General features: G+C 40.9%; 1 protein-coding gene across 2 annotated transcripts in view; it reads left to right on the forward strand.

Annotated features, from left to right (window-relative positions):
• The window catches only part of LOC139417973 (glutamate receptor 1-like), a 129,774-nt gene extending 115,071 nt beyond the window's left edge, over positions 1 to 14,703 (forward strand). Inside the window, exons 12-16 of one of the 2 annotated variants that reach the window (XM_071167010.1) lie at positions 1,275 to 1,473; positions 1,616 to 1,863; positions 4,765 to 4,879; positions 7,030 to 7,164; positions 14,306 to 14,703. In XM_071167010.1, coding sequence (XP_071023111.1) covers positions 1,275 to 1,473; positions 1,616 to 1,863; positions 4,765 to 4,879; positions 7,030 to 7,164; positions 14,306 to 14,452 — 844 coding nt within the window. In that variant the 3' untranslated portion in view covers positions 14,453 to 14,703. Of the gene's footprint in view, positions 1 to 1,274; positions 1,474 to 1,615; positions 1,864 to 4,764; positions 4,880 to 5,463; positions 5,579 to 7,029; positions 7,165 to 14,305 lie in introns of both variants that reach the window. The other variant, XM_071167009.1, reaches the window with a different exon arrangement.
• Positions 14,704 to 22,498: the final 7,795 nt, after the last annotated feature.

Here is a 22,498-nt window from a genome sequence, read left to right on the forward strand (position 1 = left end):
TATTGGCAGGCTGTTTCTCTGGAGACCAGCTTGTTGGCTGGCTAGTGCGGAGGCTTCAAAAGATCTCTGTGCCTGCAAGCTGTCAATGAATTGAAGTTTGAAGGGCTTACTGTTTTTCCTGCTTTCCTTTTGCAGTAGTTTCCAGTAGCATTCCTCACATGCTACCCTCCAACCCCTAGTCTTAGGCTCACTCTGTTCTCACTGCTTTTAAATTCTCTTTTAGTGTGTGAGCTGCATTGTGTACAAGGGATTCAAGGGGCAATAAAAGGAGGTTTTGTTCAGCGAATCTTCCAAAGAGGAACGGTTTCTGAATTTGGAAACAGGTCTGTGGGTGAGGACGTTCTTCTCCCTGAAATTGCTGGGCAAATCCAAATACTGGAGCCAGCTTATCCTCTGTTTTGCATAAAACAACACAGAACAACAATTTGCTATTTTTAAAGCAATTCTTTTTTTTTAACACAATTCCTCTTTAATTCCTCTGCTTTAGTTAGAAGCTTTGCTGCTTCCAAAAGGGGAGTGTCGTCTTTGAGAAATCTACACTGGCACTCAGAGATCCTACAACGCTGAACGCCATTTTCTACAGATCAACCTGTCTTTCACCATCAGCCCACACAACTGCCATGTTTGTTTACGCTCAGACTGAAAATGGAGAGGATTGTTTCATACAATGCATACTAATTGGGTGTTATGCAGCCCTACAAAAGGACAATCCAACTATGTGTGTTTCTGTTTTCTCAGAAATGCGATCTCTGTTTTGTAGCGCCGCTGTGATCTTCGGAGCAGACGTGCTGCACCAACTGTCTCTGCTGTAGTTCAGAATACGTTTGTAGCACAGCATTTAGGCCAGGAATGGGGTCAGGTTCTTTTGAAGGTACAATTAGCGCAATGATTTGATCGCAAACATTTTTGTGGGGGCTTATTTTTTCACATAGTGTAGTGTAGGTTTGTGTGAACAGATATAGCTTATTTTGTTTCATTTTTTTGTTGTTGTTGTACAACACTCACAATCAATCAAACAAGGAAAAGCAATTAATACACATGTCTCTATACCTGTGGCATTGTGCGAAACGGAGTGATTATCCAAGTGATTGAGTGATTATCTGTATAGTGGCAACAGAAAGCAATGTATCATTGTGTGCCAAGAAAACGATCAGTGTTACTCTTGAACCATTGATTTATCACTTCCCTCACTCAACACGTCCACTTTCCTTTCCTTCTATCTGAGATGGCAATGTTTGGATTGTTAGAGACTCTCCTCTCTCTCTTCTCTCTAGGTCCCTCTCTGGTCGCATTGTAGGGGGAGTGTGGTGGTTCTTCACCCTCATCATCATCTCGTCCTACACGGCCAACCTGGCTGCTTTCCTCACCGTGGAGAGGATGGTGTCGCCCATAGAGAGTGCCGAGGACCTGGCCAAGCAGACGGAGATCGCCTATGGTACTCTAGACGGAGGCTCCACCAAAGAGTTCTTCAGGGTAAAGCTCTAGATGTCATCAACTGTCATGAAAAAGCATCAACTGTCATGAAGTGGCTCCAATTAGTTTTTGACGAGGCGGTTACATTTCTCATAGAGCATCTACATACAGTATTTTACCCATTATTGTTTTTGCACCTTAGAGATCGAAAATAGCCGTATTTGAGAAGATGTGGTCCTACATGAAGTCTGCCGACCCGTCAGTGTTCGTGAAGACCACAGACGAGGGCGTGGTGCGGGTCAGGAAGTCCAAAGGGAGGTATGCCTACCTGCTGGAGTCCACCATGAACGAGTACATCGAGCAGAGAAAACCCTGTGACACCATGAAGGTGGGAGGGAACCTGGACTCCAAGGGTTACGGAGTGGCCACGCCCAAGGGATCGGCACTAAGGTATTACAGTGTGTAGGCTGGTCACGTCACCATGACGATCGACCACACCTGTTATGTTTTACATGTGAATGCCAAATGCACCCTTGAGGTGAGAGAGGTTACAGTTGCAAATTATCCCACTTTTGTAAAGTAAATAATAATTAGTGAAGAGACTATTTCTTTAATAAATGTAGCATGATGTTATATATCAATTTACAATCTTTGGGCAAATTATGCACATTTTAGTCTGTTTCAGTGATAATGCTAGTTAAGAGATAAAGAGATGACGTCTCATTACGAGATAAAGAGATAAAGTCTCATTAAGAGATAAAGAGATAAAGTCTCATTGAGAGATAAAGTCTCATTACGAGATAAATTGATAAAGTCTCATTAAGAGATAAAGTCTCATTACGAGATAAAGAGATAAAGTCTCATTAAGAGATAAATAGATAAAGTCTCATTGAGAGATAAAGTCTCATTACGAGATAAAGAGATAAAGTCTCATTAAGAGATAAATAGATAAAGTCTCATTAAGAGATAAAGAGATAAAGTCTCATTAAGAGATAAATAGATAAAGTCTCATTGAGAGATAAATTGATAAAGTCTCATTACGAGATAAAGAGATAAAGTCTCATTGAGAGAGAGTCTCATTCAACTATTCTCTACTCCTGATTTGTAACCACTCTCACCAGACATCTAGAACATGTCCCCCCCCCATCACTGTCTCAACTCAGTCCATAAAGTATCATCAACATCATATTGGAATCATGACCGTTCAGGCCTTTACTTTCTTCAGACAAACACTGGTTATAATACCATTTTGTAATGTCTTGCTCCTTGGAATAACTAGGAAAACTGGGGGTAATAACTGTTACGAAAATGTAAATTCCGGCTTTGATAGATAATAAATGAAAGCTATTTAATTCAATTAACTTTAAATTGCACCCTGATGTTATTACCTGCATATTTTTTTTTATCTCAGAACTTCTAGAGTTGTGGACTTTGACAGTAAATCTCAAAACGGCATTTTCCCAAGAAATAGCACTTGAATTAGAATCCTAGGTGTTAGTTATTACCTTTTCTGTACATCTCCTGTGATTTAATTGCAATTTTATTTTAGTACCAAAAACCAATTATGAACCAATATTTTACAAGTTATTTCAGGGTAAAAGCACCCAGTAAAAACGTTTTTTTTTTGCAAGATTCACATTTAGGAACTCATCTGTTTCATCACTTTTAATGCACCTGTGTTCAATCAGATGTTATTGTCCTCATATTAATGGGCTGCAGGCCCCATTCACAAAGCACATAGGCTTTATCAATCACACCCAGCAGCCTTTTTGATCGATCACTCACGTTGTTTACCTAGTTTATTAGTCTACCAATATCTTTATCAAGGTGACAGAAAGAGTGGTGTTTCACAAAGGCTTTCTAAGTTACACTCAATATCAAGTGTGATGGGCTGGTTCAGCCTAGGCTTTGACGGACTCGTACATACTCTGAGACTAATTGTAGTTTCACACTGTGGCTGTGGGTTCAAATTACGCACATTCCAAAGATCTTGAGCTAATTCTGTGAATTGGTGTTTTTACGGATGTATGTGTATACATACGATTGATATTTTCCTATTCTACGGTACATTCTCTAAAGTTGTATAAAATGAGCTCTTGAAAAATAACCGTCTAAAACGTCTTTAAACCAACCTGTGATCCCCATGCCACAGTGTACTAGCCTATATTTGCACTATTGCATTTGTGTATGTTGAAAGTAGAAAATGATGTTGAAATGACTGCTGTATGAGCTGTAACAACTGTGCCACATCAGATACATACTATTCTATATGAGCTTAAGGTTTTGATGATTTGGAGAAAAAAACATCCTAACCATCCGTTCTAAATATGTTGGAACATAGTTTCTGCTATCATAAAGTTGTAAACTGTGATCAGTTCTCCGTAATGTTTATGAAACAGAAATGGACTTAAGAGTCCTTCATTGCTGTGTATCTGATGTGGCATACCATTACATCCCACCCTTGTCTTGTCTTCTATACCTGTTGAAAAAAAAATAATAATAATCTTCTTCCTTCCTGTTTTTATTCCTGACGTGTTTTCCCCCACATCATCGTCACATCACTTTATTTTTGTCAGTCGCATCACAAGAAAACTGCCGCTCTCAAAGACAAATGCTACTAAAATCCTAATAGAGGATGTGGATTTATTTAACTCATCCATTAGGCAGACGGAACTCTTTCTTTCTCTCTGAATAGAGAAAGAATTCCGGGGTTTTACTGAGAAAGACTCTAGCTTGCTGAGTGTTCATGCTGACATAATGTTTCCATCAGACTTCTGTACAGCAGCACCTTCCACCATGTTAGTTATGAGAGGGTTGTCCATACTGTAATGGACCAGCAACAGCAAAGGATGAAGAGAATGGAGCACAATGCCCAATATCAGTAATGCCTTGGATAGTGCTCACCTGACCACAAAAATATCCCAATGAATATCTGACGAAAACTTGAGTATTGAAAAGTGAATCGACAAGTTGGCTGTTTATGCCTTGTCCTTATCCAGGAGGCTACTTATTTTAGATTTTAACGGAAATACATGCCCATGCAACCAATCCAAGACATGTTCTGATATGTATATAGTTCTCCTACCTAGAATCCTTGGTCTTGCTTGGTAAAATCTGTCATGGTTTAAACCATGAAGTATTATTTTTATATACAGGACTAGAAACAAATGTTTTGTATTTTATTTTACAGTGGCAGGCACATTATTAGTAGCCTTATTTTTTATTAATTTTTCATTATTCTGATAACAGTACCTCCTTTTTGCTATTTAAACTTTATTTCTGAACTACCTCTGCCACACCGTATCACATCTCCATAAATGCTGACCAATATTATTCTATTATCATTTCAAGAAACCCAGTAAACTTGGCAGTGTTAAAACTGAACGAGCAGGGCCTGTTGGACAAATTGAAAAACAAATGGTGGTACGACAAGGGAGAGTGCGGCAGCGGAGGAGGTGACTCCAAGGTCAGCCCCAGTATGAGAAACCTAGCGGGTAACCACGACGATGGGGGGTAACCGGCAACAAACCTTTAAAAAAAAAACACATCGGCTGCAATACCACAAATCCCCCTTCGTCCTTGTTGACGTTAGTTTGTGTAAGATTACAACTATATTGTATGAGGAATTCTTCAAAAAACGTGCCGTTTACTTTCAAATTAGTTGCATTGGCAATTCCCCCCCCCCAAAAAATGTTTTTTTGCAGAGTTTCGTGTATGTTTTCTAAAGTACTGTCTTGTTAAAGCAACAATAATTGACAGGTTTGCATATCCGAGTGTTTACATTTTGCCGGTTACCCAAAGTGATATAGTAATACACATCTTGCAGTAGGGAAAAAGGACACAAAGCTAGATGGAGTATTAATGCATATCACTTTGGCAGTGACAGTTTCAAGTTGTGATTTGTGTTTGTTTGTTTTTCTTGTTTTTTTTTTATCCGTCTAGACATGTACGTAGAACATATCTAGACATAATAATGGGTGTCTGTTTACTATGTACTGAATAACATAAGATAACATGGGTGATGTTATTTATGTCATTTCCTGGTTGAAGAATCCCCGTAAACCTAGCGGTGTTGAAACTCAATGAGCAAGCCATCTTAGACAAACTGAAAAACAAATGGTGGTACGATAAGGGAGAGTGTGGAAGCAAGGACTCCGGAAGAAAGGTCAGTCCATGTGTTGGTCCTATACTTAACACCAAGATTGAGTATTAGCAGTTCTGTACGGTCCCTCGTCCCCCCTTCCCCAGCACTCAGCACTCTTTCTCTCCAATCTGCCATTTACACAAACTGGTGTCCTTATAACTGTGATTCATGTCAGCCCTGGAACTCAGACACCTTTAGTGATTAGTGATAATTGCTGTGTCCTCACATGCTATGGATGAGACAGTGGCCCGTAATTAGATCTTGGTAAATGCTTGTTTCGTCTAAACCAAAAAAGTAGACCTAGGGTTGTATTCTATTCTCCAAAATGTGTGTAGCTAATGATGATGAACCAATTACAAGGATAACAATTGAAACTGTATAGTGTAGGAATAACACAGTGATAATACCCTTTTGTTCCCTGTGTCTGGGATATTCTACAGACATCTACAGGCAAAGTATTCACAGTTTTCTGAATGAATAGAATTTAGATTTATTTGTGATTTTAACTTTCAAAGTCAAATGAAGAGACACGGGTAAATGACAGCGTGGAGAGAAAGGCCCTTTATACAAGACCTCCTCCAGAACTGGGATCTCCTCTCCTTTAGTGCTGTGTTCCTTGTCTCTGTCTTTAGACAGTGTGCATGCTATTGGTTGAGACCCAAGACATGGCCAATCTGCCACCAATCCCAGACTACACATGTCACAGATGTGCGCAACCCCTCTTGTGATGTCACGGCAACCACGGCTTGTCGAATCAATTGCCCTTCCCTTATCTGGTGCATTTGCTTAAAAATCAAATTATATTTTATAAAGATACCCCTACCCTATGACGTAAACCTAAAATAAAAGTTGACCTTTCCCTCTTGCATGGTTCAACTCTATAAAAATTCAGTCTTGGGAATGTTTTAGAATACACAACACCAACTACATATCATTCTGATAGTGTGAAACGCTCTCCCTTGAAAAAGAGATTCTCATCTCAAGGGACTTCGTGGTTTAGTAAATGATCAACAACAACAAAAAAACAGCGAGGCGATATAGAATGGAATTAATGTAAGTGTTTTAATGCATATTTGATTTTGAATGACTGGACATTATGTCTGGTATAAAAGACACGTGTTAGCTGTAAATGCACATTAGTCAGCTACTTTCTAAAGATATGTTCACTCCAAGCCTGTTACATGTGCATGACTCTGCATGTTTCTGTCAGTCTTAGATATGTACTGTATCAAGTATGTTGTTGATAGTAGTCAGTTAAATTAGAAAGATATGTCAGGACCTCTCTAGGAGATATACAATGACCTGTTGATTTATCATGAAGGTACACTTACCAGTCAGTATGTGTCGTGTAAATTCACTAGGACAGTAGTGAGACCAGTAGTTGAATGGTTAATTACACTATCTTTATCCTAGTGTGGTGTGTCTCTTGGACATGGTCCAGTGCGTCTCACCCTGTGTCTTTGTGTCTGTAGGACAAGACCAGCGCTCTGAGCCTCAGCAATGTGGCTGGGGTGTTCTACATCCTGATTGGAGGGCTGGGGCTGGCCATGCTCGTGGCCTTGGTCGAGTTCTGTTACAAGTCCAGGATCGAGTCGAGGAGGATGAAGGTTAGTTAAGTGGAGGACGGCAGGCCGCGACCCCGACTCTCCAAATGTGTCTCAGGGGGAGTTGTGGGGAAAAAAAGATGTTCTTATTAATACACACTTGTACAGATGTAGGTTCTTAATTTGATCTCTCTTTTGTTGATGAGAATTTTCCTGCACGGCAGGAAATGCAAGCTAGTGTAATCAAGATTTGAAAAGGCTTCTAAAGTTTGTAAGTTACACATTAAAAAATCTGATTTGATTTTTCCTAACGTAAAATGTATCCACCCTTACAAGAAAAGTCCATTCATTATAATCTGTAGCAAACTGGCTCAAATTAAGATCCTACATCTGTACATGTGTGAACTAGAACAAATATAAGCACCCTCTTAATTATTGTTTTTATATTATTTTAACTTTGAAGCAATGACGAAGGCTCTATAATTTACAGTGAGGCAAAAAAGTATTTAGTCAGCCACCAATTGTGCAAGTTCACCCACTTAAAAAGATGAGAGAGGCCTGTAATTTTCGTCATAGGTACACTTCAACTATAACAGACAAAATGAGAAAAAAATAATCCAGAAAATCACATTGTAGGATTTTTAATTTATTTATTTGCTAATTATGGTGGTCTCTATTTTGGTTTGGTTAGGGTGTGATTTGGGTGGGCATTCTATGTTCTATTTTCTATGTTTTGGTATTTCTATGTTTTGGCTGGGTAGGGTTCTCAATCAGGGACAGCTGTCTATCGTTGTCTCTGATTGGGAATCATACTTAGGTAGCCCTTTTTCCCTCCTTTCTTTGTGGGAAGTTCACTTTATTTGTGGCACATTGCCCGTAAGCTTCACGGTTGTTTTGTATTGTTTATTGTTTTTGTCGGCGTCATTTCTCAATTAAAGGAACATGTACGCTCACCACGCTGCGCTTTGGTCTAGTTCATTCGACGGGCGTGACAGAACTTCCCACCACCAAAGGACCAAGCAGTGTGGTAAGGAGGAATGGACGTGGGAGGACATTTTGAATGGCAAGGGATCCTGGACGTGGGAGGAGATCAATGACGGAAAGGATCGCCTGCCGTAGGAGCAGGTAGAAGCAGAGAAGAAGGCAAAGGCAGCTGGTAAAGGGGCCCAGCGTTATGAGGGAACACGGCTAGCAACATTTTGGGGGCGGCACACGGAGAGTTTGACTGAGTCAGGTTGGAGACCTGAGCTAACTCCCCGTGCTTACCGTGGCGAGCGTCGTACTGGTCAGGCATTATGCGGCGGAGCACGGTGTCTCCAGTGCGCATTCACAGCCCGGTGCGCTACATCCCAGCTCCCTTCATCTGCCGGGCTAGGTTGAGCATCCAGCCAGGACGGATGGTGCCGGCTCAGCGCGCCTGGTCTCCAGTGCGTCTCTTCGCCCCAGGATATCCTGTGCCATTTCTGCACACTGTGTCTCCGGTATGTCTGCACAGCCCAATGCGTCCTGTGCCAGCGCCCCACATTTGCAGGGTGACGATAACCACCCAGCCAGGACGGGTTGTGCAGGCTCTAAGCTCGAGACCTCCAGTGCGCCTCCACGGCCCAGTGTATCCGAAGCCTCTGCCAAGGACAAAGCCTCCTGTACGTCTCCCCAGCCTGGTGAGTCCTGTGCCTGCGTCCAGAACTAAGCCTCCAGTGATGATCCATGGCAAGAAGCCTCCAGTGATGATCCATGGCAAGAAGCCTCCAGTGATGATCCATGGCAAGAAGCCTCCAGTGATGATCCATGGCAAGAAGCCTCCAGTGATGATCCATGGCAAGAATCCTCCAGTGATGATCCATGGCACGAAGCCTCCAGTGATGATCCTTGGCAAGAAGCCTCCAGTGATGATCCATGGCAAGAAGCCTCCAGTGATGATCCATGGCACGAAGCCTCCAGTGATGATCCATGGCACGAAGCCTCCAGTGATTATCCATGGCACGAAGCCTCCAGTGATGATCCATGGCAAGAAGCCTCCAGTGATGATCCATGGCAAGAAGCCTCCAGTGATGATCCATGGCAAGAAGCCTCCAGTGATGATCCATGGCACGAAGCCTCCAGTGGTGATCCATGGCAAGAAGCCTCCAGTGGTGATCCATGGCAAGAAGCCTCCAGTGATGATCCATGGCACGAAGCCTCCAGTGAAGATCCATGGCAAGAAGCCTCCAGTGATGATCCATGGCACGAAGCCTCCAGTGAGGAGTCATGGCACGAAGGCTCCAACGACGGCCTCCAGTCCGGAGCCTCCAGCGACGGCCTCCAGTCCGGAGCCTCCAGCGGCTGACTCCAGTCCCGAGCCACCAGCGAGGGTGCCCAGTCCGTGGCCCGCAACGAGGGTGCCCAGTCCGGGGCCCGCAGCGAGGGTGCCCAGTCCGGGGCCCGCAACGAGGGTGATCAGTCCGTGCCCCGCAGCAAAGGTCCCCAGTCTTGGGCCCACAGCGAGGGTCCTCAGTCCGCGCTACCAAAGTGGGGTGAGCCAGAGGTGGAGTGGTGTCTACGTCCCGCGCCAGAGCCGCCACCGCGGATAGATGCCCACCCAGACCCTCCCCTATAGGTTCAGGTTTTGCGGTTGGAGTCCTCATCCTTTGGGGGGGGGGGGGGGGTACTGTCATGCCCTGACCTTAGAGAGCTTTTTATGTCTCTATTTTGGTTTGGTCAGGGGATTTGGGTGGGCATTCTATGTTCTATTTTCTATGTTTTGGTATTTCTATGTTTTGGCTGGGTATGGTTCTCAATCAGGGACAGCTGTCTATCGTTGTCTCTGATTGGGAATCATACTTAGGTAGCCCTTTTTCCCTCCTTTCAGTGTGGGTAGTTGTCTTTGTTAGGGGCACTATATCCTTTGTAAGCTTCACGGTCGTTTTTGTTATTTCTTGTTTTTGTTGGCTACATTACAAATAAAAGAAAATGTACGCCTACCACGCTGCACCTTGGTCTCATTCCGACGACGACCGTGAAAAAACCCCTGAACTACAGAGCTACTGTTAAATCCCCTGAACTACCTAGCTACTGTTAAATCCCCTGAACTACAGAGATACTGTTAAATCCCCTGAACTACAAAGGTACTGTTAAATCCCCTGAACTACAGAGATACTGTTAAATCCCCTGAACTACAGAGATACTGTTAAATCACCTGAACTACAGAGATACTGTTAAATCCCCTGAACTACAGAGATACTGTTAAATCCCCTGAACTACAGAGATACTGTTAAATCCCCTGAACTACAGAGATACTGTTAAATCCCCTGAACTACAGAGGTACTGTTAAATCCCCTGAACTACAGAGGTACTGTTAAATCCCCTGAACTACAGAGATACTGTTAAATCCCCTGAACTACAGAGGTACTGTTAAATCCCCTGAACTACAGAGATACTGTTAAATCCCCTGAACTACAGAGATACTGTTAAATCACCTGAACTACAGAGATACTGTTAAATCCCCTGAACTACAGAGCTACTGTTAAAACCCCTGAACTACAGAGGTACTGTTAAATACCCTGAACTACAGAGCTACTGTTAAAACCCCTGAACTACAGAGGTACTGTTAAATACCCTGAACTACAGAGATACTGTTAAATCCCCTGAACTACAGAGATACTGTTAAATCCCCTGAACTACAAAGGTACTGTTAAATCCCCTGAACTACAGAGGTACTGTTAAATCCCCTGAACTACAGAGATACTGTTAAATCCCCTGAACTACAGAGATACTGTTAAATCCCCTGAACTACAGAGGTACTGTTAAATCCCCTGAACTACAGAGATACTGTTAAATCCCCTGAACTACAGAGATACTGTTAAATCCCCTGAACTACAGAGGTACTGTTAAATCCCCTGAACTACAGAGGTACTGTTAAATCCCCTGAACTACAGAGATACTGTTAAATCCCCTGAACTACAGAGATACTGTTAAATCCCCTGAACTACAGAGATACTGTTAAATCCCCTGAACTACAGAGATACTGTTAAATCACCTGAACTACAGAGATACTGTTAAATCCCCTGAACTACAGAAATACTGGTCATCCCCCTGAACCATCGGGCAGAAGACTAAAGCACTTTGTCAGGCACAGAGCTGTTTCAATGAAGGGTCCATTTATTCAGCTATTGACCCTACAGCTACTAGATGAGTTATGTGTGTGAGAAGAATATGTCACACTACTTCTTAGTTATACAGTATTTATTACTCTGTTGGGTACTGTATCGTCTGAGGTGTAGAAACACCTGGCTTTTGTTTGTCATCTCCATCTTTGATGACGTAGGTTTGATTGAAAACAATGGCATAATAGCTGCCAGATGCATGTGATCATGCGTCACTATACAGTAAGTTCCTATTTAGATCAAAGATGTGTGTATCTTTTCATCTTATCCGATAATTAGTTACGATTTGTGTATGACTTTCATTTGCAACTTCTCATTAACCTCATGAACTTAATGCTTAATACATTTTTTTCAATGTATCTATTTATTTATGATACATTTTCAAAAAAATGAATGTCCAAATATCAGTTGATTGCAATTAGACATGAAACCAGGGACTGTTGCATATGTGCAACAGAAGTGATTTAATGTCATGATGATATCTTAATGTGTTTAGTATACATCCCAGCTGTACAGTACACGTTTAGCTCCATCATAAACAGCCATTTTGTTGAAAATGTTTACATGTCAGGTCGACAGCGGAATCACGTAAGTCCTGTGTTTAAAGTATCTCAGCCACATATCGCTACTGTGAGTAGACCAATTAGTCTGCATCAGCCGAAGAGCATAATCCTCGGGATCTATTGAAGTGTACTTGATTTAAATCATTTATACACTGAGGATGTACAAGCCAACATCCAGATCATTAGCTCCAGTTTCAAGCCTACGGGTGTTTCATTATGTTAAACTAATGCAAAAGAGAGTAGGCTGGGAGCTAGCGCCGCACGGTTCTGCTTGCGTTATTGTTACGGGGGTTCGGTCTCATATTTTGCATGGTACACTTATTGGCTCTCCACTGTGAGATAACCAGAGACAAAGGAGCAGAGAGAACGAGTGTCATCTTTCACAAGAGTTTACAGAGGAAGAAAATACATTGCGTGACTCATAGCACAGAAGTCAGGATTGTCTGTTTGCACATTCCTGTTTTATACCAAGTAACTGAACCAATAATCACTTAATGGCTGTTTCAAGTACATTTTTGTTTATTAACTCAGGAGAGTTAAGTAGATTAACTCAGTAAAATTCAGTAGAGTTCAGTAGATTAACTCAGTAGAGTTCAGTAGAGTTCAGTAGATTAACTTGGTAGAGTATAGTATATTAACTTGGTGGAGTATAGTAGATTAACTCGGTAGAGTATAGTAGATTAACTTGGTATAGTAGAGTATAGTAGATTAACTTGGTATAGTAGATTAACTCGGTAGATTAACTCGATAGTGTTCAGTAGATTAACTCGATAGTGTTCAGTAGATTAACTCGATAGTGTTCAGTAGATTAACTCGATAGTGTTCAGTAGATTAACTCGATAGTGTTCAATAGATTATCTCGATAGTGTTCAGTAGATTATCTCGATAGTGTTCAGTAGATTAACTCGATAGTGTTCAGTAGATTAACTCGATAGTGTTCAGTAGATTAACTCGATAGTGTTCAGTAGATTAACTCGATAGTGTTCAGTAGATTAACTCGATAGTGTTCAGTAGATTAACTCGATAGTGTTCAGTAGATTAACTCGATAGTGTTCAATAGATTATCTCGATAGTGTTCAGTAGATTAACTCGATAGTGTTCAGTAGATTAACTCGATAGTGTTCAGTAGATTAACTCGATAGTGTTCAGTAGATTAACTCGATAGTGTTCAGTAGATTAACTCGATAGTGTTCAGTAGATTAACTCGATAGTGTTCAGTAGATTAACTCGATAGTGTTCAGTAGATTAACTCGATAGTGTTCAGTGGATTAACTCGATAGTGTTCAGTGGATTAACTCAGTGGAGTTCAGTAGATTAACTCAGTGGAGTTCAGTGGATTAACTCAGTGGAGTTCAGTGGATTAACTCAGTGGAGTTCAGTGGATTAACTCAGTGGAGTTCAGTGGATTAACTCAGTAGAGTTCAGTGGATTAACTCAGTAGAGTTCAGTGGATTAACTCAGTGGAGTTCAGTGGATTAACTCAGTGGAGTTCAGTGGATTAACTCAGTGGAGTTCAGTGGATTAACTCAGTGGAGTTCAGTGGATTAACTCAGTGGAGTTCAGTGGATTAACTCAGTAGAGTTCAGTGGATTAACTCAGTAGAGTTCAGTGGATTAACTCAGTAGAGTTCAGTGGATTAACTCAGTAGAGTTCAGTGGATTAACTCAGTAGAGTTCAGTGGATTAACTCAGTAGAGTTCAGTGGATTAACTCAGTAGAGTTCAGTGGATTAACTCAGTAGAGTTCAGTGGATTAACTCAGTAGAGTTCAGTGGATTAACTCAGTAGAGTTCAGTGGATTAACTCAGTAGAGTTCAGTGGATTAACTCAGTAGAGTTCAGTGGATTAACTCAGTAGAGTTCAGTGGATTAACTCAGTAGAGTTCAGTGGATTAACTCAGTAGAGTTCAGTGGATTAACTCAGTAGAGTTCAGTGGATTAACTCAGTAGAGTTCAGTGGATTAACTCAGTAGAGTTCAGTGGATTAACTCAGTAGAGTTCAGTGGATTAACTCAGTAGAGTTCAGTGGATTAACTCAGTAGAGTTCAGTGGATTAACTCAGTAGAGTTCAGTGGATTAACTCAGTAGAGTTCAGTGGATTAACTCAGTAGAGTTCAGTGGATTAACTCAGTAGAGTTCAGTGGATTAACTCAGTAGAGTTCAGTGGATTAACTCAGTAGAGTTCAGTGGATTAACTCAGTAGAGTTCAGTGGATTAACTCAGTAGAGTTCAGTGGATTAACTCAGTAGAGTTCAGTGGATTAACTCAGTAGAGTTCAGTGGATTAACTCAGTAGAGTTCAGTGGATTAACTCAGTAGAGTTCAGTGGATTAACTCAGTAGAGTTCAGTGGATTAACTCAGTAGAGTTCAGTGGATTAACTCAGTAGAGTTCAGTGGATTAACTCAGTGGAGTTCAGTGGATTAACTCAGTGGAGTTCAGTAAAATTAATGGGTAACTATAATGTATTGTTGTTGTGTAACTCCCTGTGTTATCCCATGCAGCAAATCATTGATGCAGCCATGCTGAGTTCCACCCTGGGCCGGATGACCAGGACAGGGAGCGGGGGCGAGAATGGACGAGTGGTCGCCCATGACTTCCCCAAAGCGTCACAGACTCTCCCCTGCATGAGCCAGGCCGCGGGCATGTGATGGGGCAGTCCTTCCTCTGCACAGACCCCACCAAAAAGAGGAATGGAAAAGAGGAGGGGGGGGGGGGGGGGGGGGGAGTGTTGCACTGTGGCTTGACTACTGCCAATAGGATTCACTGACTGCTCTCTCTGAAGATAGAAACAACAAACAAAATCACTTTTGTAAAGAGACGGTTTATGTGGATCTTTTCTGCTGCAATAAAGATGGCTGTCTTGGACTTTAATAGATGGCATACTTTTGTGTATCAAAAAGAGAAGTTCTTCCCCAACCCAATTAATAGTGACACTTTTTTTGCACTATGTCAGTTTTTCCGGTCGACAATTCAGTTTTTCCTGTCTACTACTATCATTAACAGTCATGAACAGCTACAGTGGAGTCTGAAATAATTGAACCCCTGGATTAAAGATGAGCAATAACGTATAAGATAAAGAATTCAAATACTAAGCTATATTGTATGCAACAAAAAGAATGAGGAAATGATATTATTTTATACTAATATCTTGGAGAAAGAGATTCTGTTTGATAAATTAACTACTTTTTTCCTCAGAAAAGAGAAAAGGGTCAAACCGATTGACATCCCGAAAGATTCTTATAAATAAAGTAGTCAAAAGTTTAGTATTTAGTCCCATATTCCCAGCACGCAATGATTACATCAAGCTTGTGACTCTACATACTTGTTGGATGCATTTGCAGTTTGTCTTGGTTGTGTTTTAGATTATTTTTGGCCCAATATAAATGAATGGTAAATAATGTAGTGTGTCATTTTGGTGTCATTTTTTTATTAGAAATAAGTATAGAATATATTTCTAAACACTTTTACATTAATGTGGATGCTACCATGATTACAGATAATCCTGAATGAATCGTGAATAATGATGAGTGAGAAGGTTTAGAGGGTCAAAGATCATTCCCCAAAGCCATGAGGTTAGCATGTTTAGGGGTATGACCTTTTGAGTAAACAATATAGCTCAGCATTTCAATGATTTATATTATACAGTCATTAATGCTTAGCTGTATCAAGGGTGTCAATCATTTTGCCTTATACTGAACAGTGATTTTGTTCCTTGTGACACAAAAATGTCCAATTCCAAACATTTGACTTTCAACCTATCTATAGGTGCATACAGTATGTTGAATAAAACTACTGCTGAATGTTTTCACACATCACATAGGAATGGATGATTTCTGTATTGTTTCTCACATGAGCCACTTTGTCAACGTCACTGCATTGGAATTTCATTCCGACTTACAGATTTCCTCTCTAATTATATATACAGTGCCTTGCGAAAGTATTCGGCCCCCTTGAACTTTGCGACCTTTTGCCACATTTCAGGCTTCAAACATAAAGATATAAAACTGTATTTTTTTGTGAAGAATCAACAACAAGTGGGACACAATCATGAAGTGGAACGACATTTATTGGATATTTCAAACTTTTTTAACAAATCAAAAACTGAAAAATTGGGCGTGCAAAATTATTCAGCCCCTTTACTTTCAGTGCAGCAAACTCTCTCCAGAAGTTCAGTGAGGATCTCTGAATGATCCAATGTTGACCTAAATGACTAATGATGATAAATACAATCCACCTGTGTGTAATCAAGTCTCCGTATAAATGCACCTGCACTGTGATAGTCTCAGAGGTCCGTTAAAAGTGCAGAGAGCATCATGAAGAACAAGGAACACACCAGGCAGGTCCGAGATACTGTTGTGAAGAAGTTTAAAGCCGGATTTGGATACAAAAAGATTTCCCAAGCTTTAAACATCCCAAGGAGCACTGTGCAAGCGATAATATTGAAATGGAAGGAGTATCAGACCACTGCAAATCTACCAAGACCTGGCCGTCCCTCTAAACTTTCAGCTCATACAAGGAGAAGACTGATCAGAGATGCAGCCAAGAGGCCCATGACCACTCTGGATGAACTGCAGAGATCTACAGCTGAGGTGGGAGACTCTGTCCATAGGACAACAATCAGTCGTATATTGCACAAATCTGGCCTTTATGGAAGAGTGGCAAGAAGAAAGCCATTTCTTAAAGATATCCATAAAAAGTGTTGTTTAAAGTTTGCCACAAGCCACCTGGGAGACACACCAAACATGTGGAAGAAGGTGCTCTGGTCAGATGAAACCAAAATTGAACTTTTTGGCAACAATGCAAGACGTTATGTTTGCCGTAAAAGCAACACAGCTCATCACCTTGAACACACCATCCCCACTGTCAAACATGGTGGTGGCAGCATCATGGTTTGGGCCTGCTTTTCTTCAGCAGGGACAGGGAAGATGGTTAAAATTGATGGGAAGATGGATGGAGCCAAATACAGGACCATTCTGGAAGAAAACCTGATGGAGTCTGCAAAAGACCTGAGACTGGGACGGAGATTTGTCTTCCAACAAGACAATGATCCAAAACACAAAGCAAAATGGAATGGTTCAAAAATAAACATATCCAGGTGTTAGAATGGCCAAGTCAAAGTCCAGACCTGAATCCAATCGAGAATCTGTGGAAAGAACTGAAAACTGCTGTTCACAAATGCTCTCCATCCAACCTCACTGAGCTCGAGCTGTTTTGCAAGGAGGAATGGGGAAAAAATGTCAGTCTCTCGATGTACAAAACTGATAGAGACATACCCCAAGCGACTTACAGCTGTAATCGCAGAAAAAGGTGGCGCTACAAAGTATTAACTTTAGGGGGCTGAATAATTTTGCACGCCCAATTTTTCAGTTTTTGATTTGTTAAAAAAGTTTAAAATATCCAATAAATGTCATTCCACTTCATGATTGTGTCCCACTTGTTGTTGATTCTTCACAAAAAAATACAGTTTTATATCTTTATGTTTGAAGCCTGAAATGTGGCAAAAGGTCGCAAAGTTCAAGGGGGCCGAATACTTTCGCAAGGCACTGTATTATATATATATATATATATATATATATATATATATATATATATAATATTTCCTGCCCAACACCTGACATGGAGAATTAATTTACATTTTTAAATTACTACAAAACTACACAGCTATGACATATTTCAAAACCATGTTCCCTATTGTGTTCCCTTGTCATGTAAATATGTTATAAACCACCAGTTTGTAGGTCATTACCATTTAGAGGAGTGAGTCATTTAGCAGACACTCTCATCCAGAGCCACTACAGTAGTGAGTCATTTAACAGACTCTCTTATCCAGAGCCACTACAGTAGTGAGTCATTTAGCAGACTCTCTTATCCAGAGCCACTACAGTAGTGAGTCATTTAATAGACTCTCTTATCCAGAGCCACTACAGTAGTGAGTCATTTAACAGACTCTCTTATCCAGAGCCACTACAGTAGTGAGTCATTTAGCAGACTCTCTTATCCGGAGCCACTACAGTAGTGAGTCATTTAACAGACTCTCTTATCCAGAGTCACTACAGTAGTGAGTCATTTAGCAGACACTCTTATCCAGAGCCACTACAGTAGTGAGTCATTTAGCAGACGTTCTTATCCAGAGATACTACAGTAGTGAGTCATTTAGCAGATACTCTTATCCTTACAGTAGTGAGTGCATTTTTGTACTGTTTTTCATACTGGTCCGCAGTGGGAATCGAACCCACAACCCTGGCGTTGCAAGCGCCATGCTCTACCAACTGAGGATTTAAAGGATTTAACAGAGTACAGATAGAACAGACAATATCATTTCTACCTGCTGTTTCATTCCGCATGTTTCCATTAATATCTCAAAGATGACGTATGAGCCATTGATAAAGATAAGGAACATGTTCCAAGGGCAGTAGAATATCTAGTGGCATAAAATCTTTGATATTTTTTTTATAATTTTTTTTATTCAACCTTTATTTAACTAGGCAAGTTAAGAACAAATTCTTCTTTACAATGATGGCCTACCAAAAGGCAAAAAGGCCTCCTGCAGGGGAAGGGGGCTGGGATTGAGAAATACATTAAAATATAGGACATGAATGAGATGACTAATCGAGTGGCTTTAGTGTTGGAAATGAGATGGTATGAGAGGATGACACAATTAGCCCACAAATTAGGGTGTGCCATTTTCATTTTACTCTACAAATCCACTGATGTTTCAGGCTTGTTAACCTACATTGATGTTTCAGGCTTGTTAACCTACATTGATGTTTCAGGCTTGTTAACCTACACTGATGGGTCAGGCTTGTTAACCTACACTGATGGGTCAGGCTTGTAACATACCAATGACCTAACTTACATCACCTAACCTAAGCTACCTATCGTCATATGATTTAAGACAACTGTACAATTTCACAACTTTTTGGATCTACAGTACAAAGACAGTACAAGCACAAGAACACTCTTAAAATGTACACTGTACGGTGGTATTTTTACTGTAACGTGTCATTGTACTGTGAGGGACAGCATCTCATGGTCCGTTGAGCAGCCATCCATTGTATGTCACTATCCCATCACCCAATATGTTACTGTACGACTCAGAGGGTCGTTCGTCTTCTATTCATTTTCTCCCTATTTGTTATCCTCTTTGGCATAGCACAGTGTCACACAACTAAAACTTATTTTGGTTTTGTACTGTACTTTAATCAATTTGTTTAAAAAAAATAAATAATAATAATAATATCCACATTTGTATGGTAAGAAATGTAATGTAAGACACCCTGGTGTTGAAATGATGTTCCATTCTGTTGACCAGGTGCAGACAGTTTTGTTCAAAGCTTTTCTCAGTCCAATATATTTTGTGCGTTTATAGTGAGATTACATTTATATTGTCCTTTTAAATAATATTTTGATCTGGCACTACTTTGTTTAATTTACTTCTCGAGGTGCAAGAGAAAACCGACCTTATGTCTTTGTGTGTTCACCTCTGTCTCAAGCGATATCTTTCGGGAAAAAGACTAATGCACAATTTAGATTTCAATAGGTGGGGAGAGAACTTGGTTGAGTAACAGTGCTCTCAATAAATTACAAACTTTTGTAACCACGTGCCCTGGTTCTCTTTTTTTTCTTATTCAGCGCTCTGCTTGGTCTGGAGAGAATGGGATGGTGAGACTAAGGAGTGAGAATAGTCCCGGGGAGATGGAGAGACAGAGAGAAAGAGAGGCTCCCCTTGTGTTTATTTCTACAGTGTCATTAAATCTGTGAACTGAAGAAGGGTAATTGTTTTGAAGATTGCCTTTTAAAATGTTCACAAATCATGCCCTGATGGAGTCTCTTGTATTGGGAGTTATCAAGTGGATCCATTACTTTGTAGAGTAAAACTTCGTCGTGACTCTTTTCTCCTCATTTCCCTCCTTTAATTTCCGCCTGTATGAGCCACTTTACAATTCCCACCTCGTGGGTTAACCCCATTGGCGTGATGCGTAGAGTGTTCAGCCTAGGTATTCATCCCTGCCCCACAACCACCTTTCACTGCAATAGATACAGTATCCTCATGGTCTTCTTTTCACATGCTGTGAGTCTTCCTGTTGAACCAGAGTGGGGTTAGGGGACAAAGGGGTTAGTTGAACCAACCCTCGTTTCTAGGAAACCATTAACAAAAATAATCATGTCACCAAATATTTAGCAAGAGGTCATCATTTTATGGAGTCTCTGTGAAGGAAGAAACTACATGGAAAAAAGTAGTAAGTCAGGTCCAAAAAGCTGATTTTCACCAGGTTAAATGAATTGATTGTGTTAGAGGTTTCATGTTGCTTCTATCTAAACCAAAGTAGATCATTTTAAGATTGTTTTATACATCAGTTGGGGCCTTTATAAGCAGCAATATGATGTCCTAAACCTAGCCTTGGGGTAAGTTGAGCCAATGACCATGAGGTAAGTTGAGTCACCATACCCCATACAAATTATGATTACATTTCTTCAGTTTCATGCATAGTATTTTTTTGCAATGTGTTATACATATGAAATCAATATAGTGCATTTTTATTGTTACCGAGCAGACATCGCCCCGCGTATACAAACATAAAAGATGCAGGGTCTTGAGGTTCTGGAGAGCAGCCAAGGAAATGAGAGAAGGGATGAAGTCCATTTGAACAGCAGCAAGGGATGAAATAATAAACTGAATGACACTGAGGAGGTGCATTAACAAAAAAGACTATTAACATGTATCTGTGTGAAAGAGAGGCTATGATAGAGTAGCAGAGACACACCAGGTCTTATCTGATGACATGGAGTCTCAGCTTGATAAAGAGAGGCTATGATAGAGTAGCAGAGACACACCAGGTCTTATCTGATGACATGGAGTCTCAGCTTGATAAAGAGAGGCTATGATAGAGTAGCAGAGACACACCAGGTCTTATCTGATGACATGGAGTCTCAGCTTGACAAAGAGAGGCTATGACAGAGTAGCAGAGACACACCAGGTCTTATCTGATGACATGGAGTCTCAGCTTGATAAAGAGAGGCTATGATAGAGTAGCAGAGACACACCAGGTCTTATCTGATGACATGGAGTCTCAGCTTGATAAAGAGAGGCTATGATAGAGTAGCAGAGACACACCAGGTCTTATCTGATGACATGGAGTCTCAGCTTGATAAAGAGAGGCTATGATAGAGTAGCAGAGACACACCAGGTCTTATCTGATGACATGGAGTCTCAGCTTGATAAAGAGAGGCTATGATAGAGTAGCAGAGACACACCAGGTCTTATCTGATGGTCCCATCCCTCTAAGGAGGCTTCCAAGAGACTACTTTTTCTTTAGACAAGCTATATTTTCAAAAAATTTGTTTACATAAATTCTAATTATTTCCAGGGATAAACAACATCCTGAAATGTATTTAAATATCATTGTTAGAAAGAATACTAGATTTCCCTTGACGTAGGGATGCTGAACGTTAAAAAAAGAAAGGCTCCCCATTGTTCACAATAAATACCAAACACAGGAAATATCCTGAGGGATTCTTATGGTTTTAAAAGGAGAGAAAAGGGTTCAGAGTCACAATGCAATCTTAGGGCTACCTAGAATCTAGACTGGTTCTTCAGTTGTCCTCATAGGAGAACCCTTTGAGGAACCTGTTTTGGTTCCAGCCCTTTTGGGAATCCTTTCCACAGAGGGTGGACCCAAAAGGGTTCTCCCTGGACCCAAAAGGGATTCTGCTATGGGGATAGCCGAAGAGCCCCTTTGTCAGTGTCACGCTGGCATGAATGATTCGGGAGACAGGCGCAGGAATGCGTAATAGTTTTTTTTATTCAGGCCAAATTACGGCGTGCCGTGTAAAGGCATGGGGACGAAGACCAAACAAACACGTGTACTACAAAAACACAGGGTTGAAACCCAAACAGAAGAGTGAGGAGTACCTCAAATAAATACACACGCGCACAATGATACCACACGGGACGAGACCTGTAATCATCTGCACAATCCGCAAGGGCACGGAAGCCCAAAACACACAGCACAGGTACTCACACGCACCAACGGACAATTGTAACAATAATAGACAAGACCACGAAAATCAAAGGGCACATATATACAGTAAACATACTAATCCGTGGGAATAGAGGTCAGGTGTGCGTGATGAAAGTTCCGGAAAAATCTGTGACAGGCAGGCTGTTTTAGAATTTCTCTCTCAGTGTTTGTTTCTTTCTGTTCTGTTTTCTGTGTGAGAGTTTTTACTCTTGAAACAAAATAAATAAACAAAATTGCCATATGCCTCAAAAAAATATCGCTGACCTTTGTTCTTTGTTTTGTGAACTGTGGGCATCATATAGCGTAACACATCATTAATCCCTGCACTAGCATCAAGAGGAGAGACACTAAAAAGGAGCTGGCAATTAGTTGAGAAGCCCCTAATTATGAATTATCGGCTCATTACATTACATAGTTACCTCATTAAAAGTCTTGTAGTGTCACAGGGCTAAGTCACTGGTTCAATCTGCTCTTGGCACTTAAATATTTTAATTAGATTGTCTGCTGATTCAGATTGTATTATTATCACCAGTTCTCTATTGAGTGAGGATGTTGCTTCATTCCTTGGTTCATTAGTGAAATCATCACCATTTATAGTATCTAAAAAGTAGTCTCTCTGGGGCGGCAGGTAGCCTAGTGGTTAGAGTGTAGGGGCGGCAGGTAGCCTAGTGG

This window comes from Oncorhynchus clarkii, chromosome 10 (assembly GCF_045791955.1).
Source record: "Oncorhynchus clarkii lewisi isolate Uvic-CL-2024 chromosome 10, UVic_Ocla_1.0, whole genome shotgun sequence".
Lineage (NCBI taxonomy): Eukaryota > Metazoa > Chordata > Actinopteri > Salmoniformes > Salmonidae > Oncorhynchus > Oncorhynchus clarkii.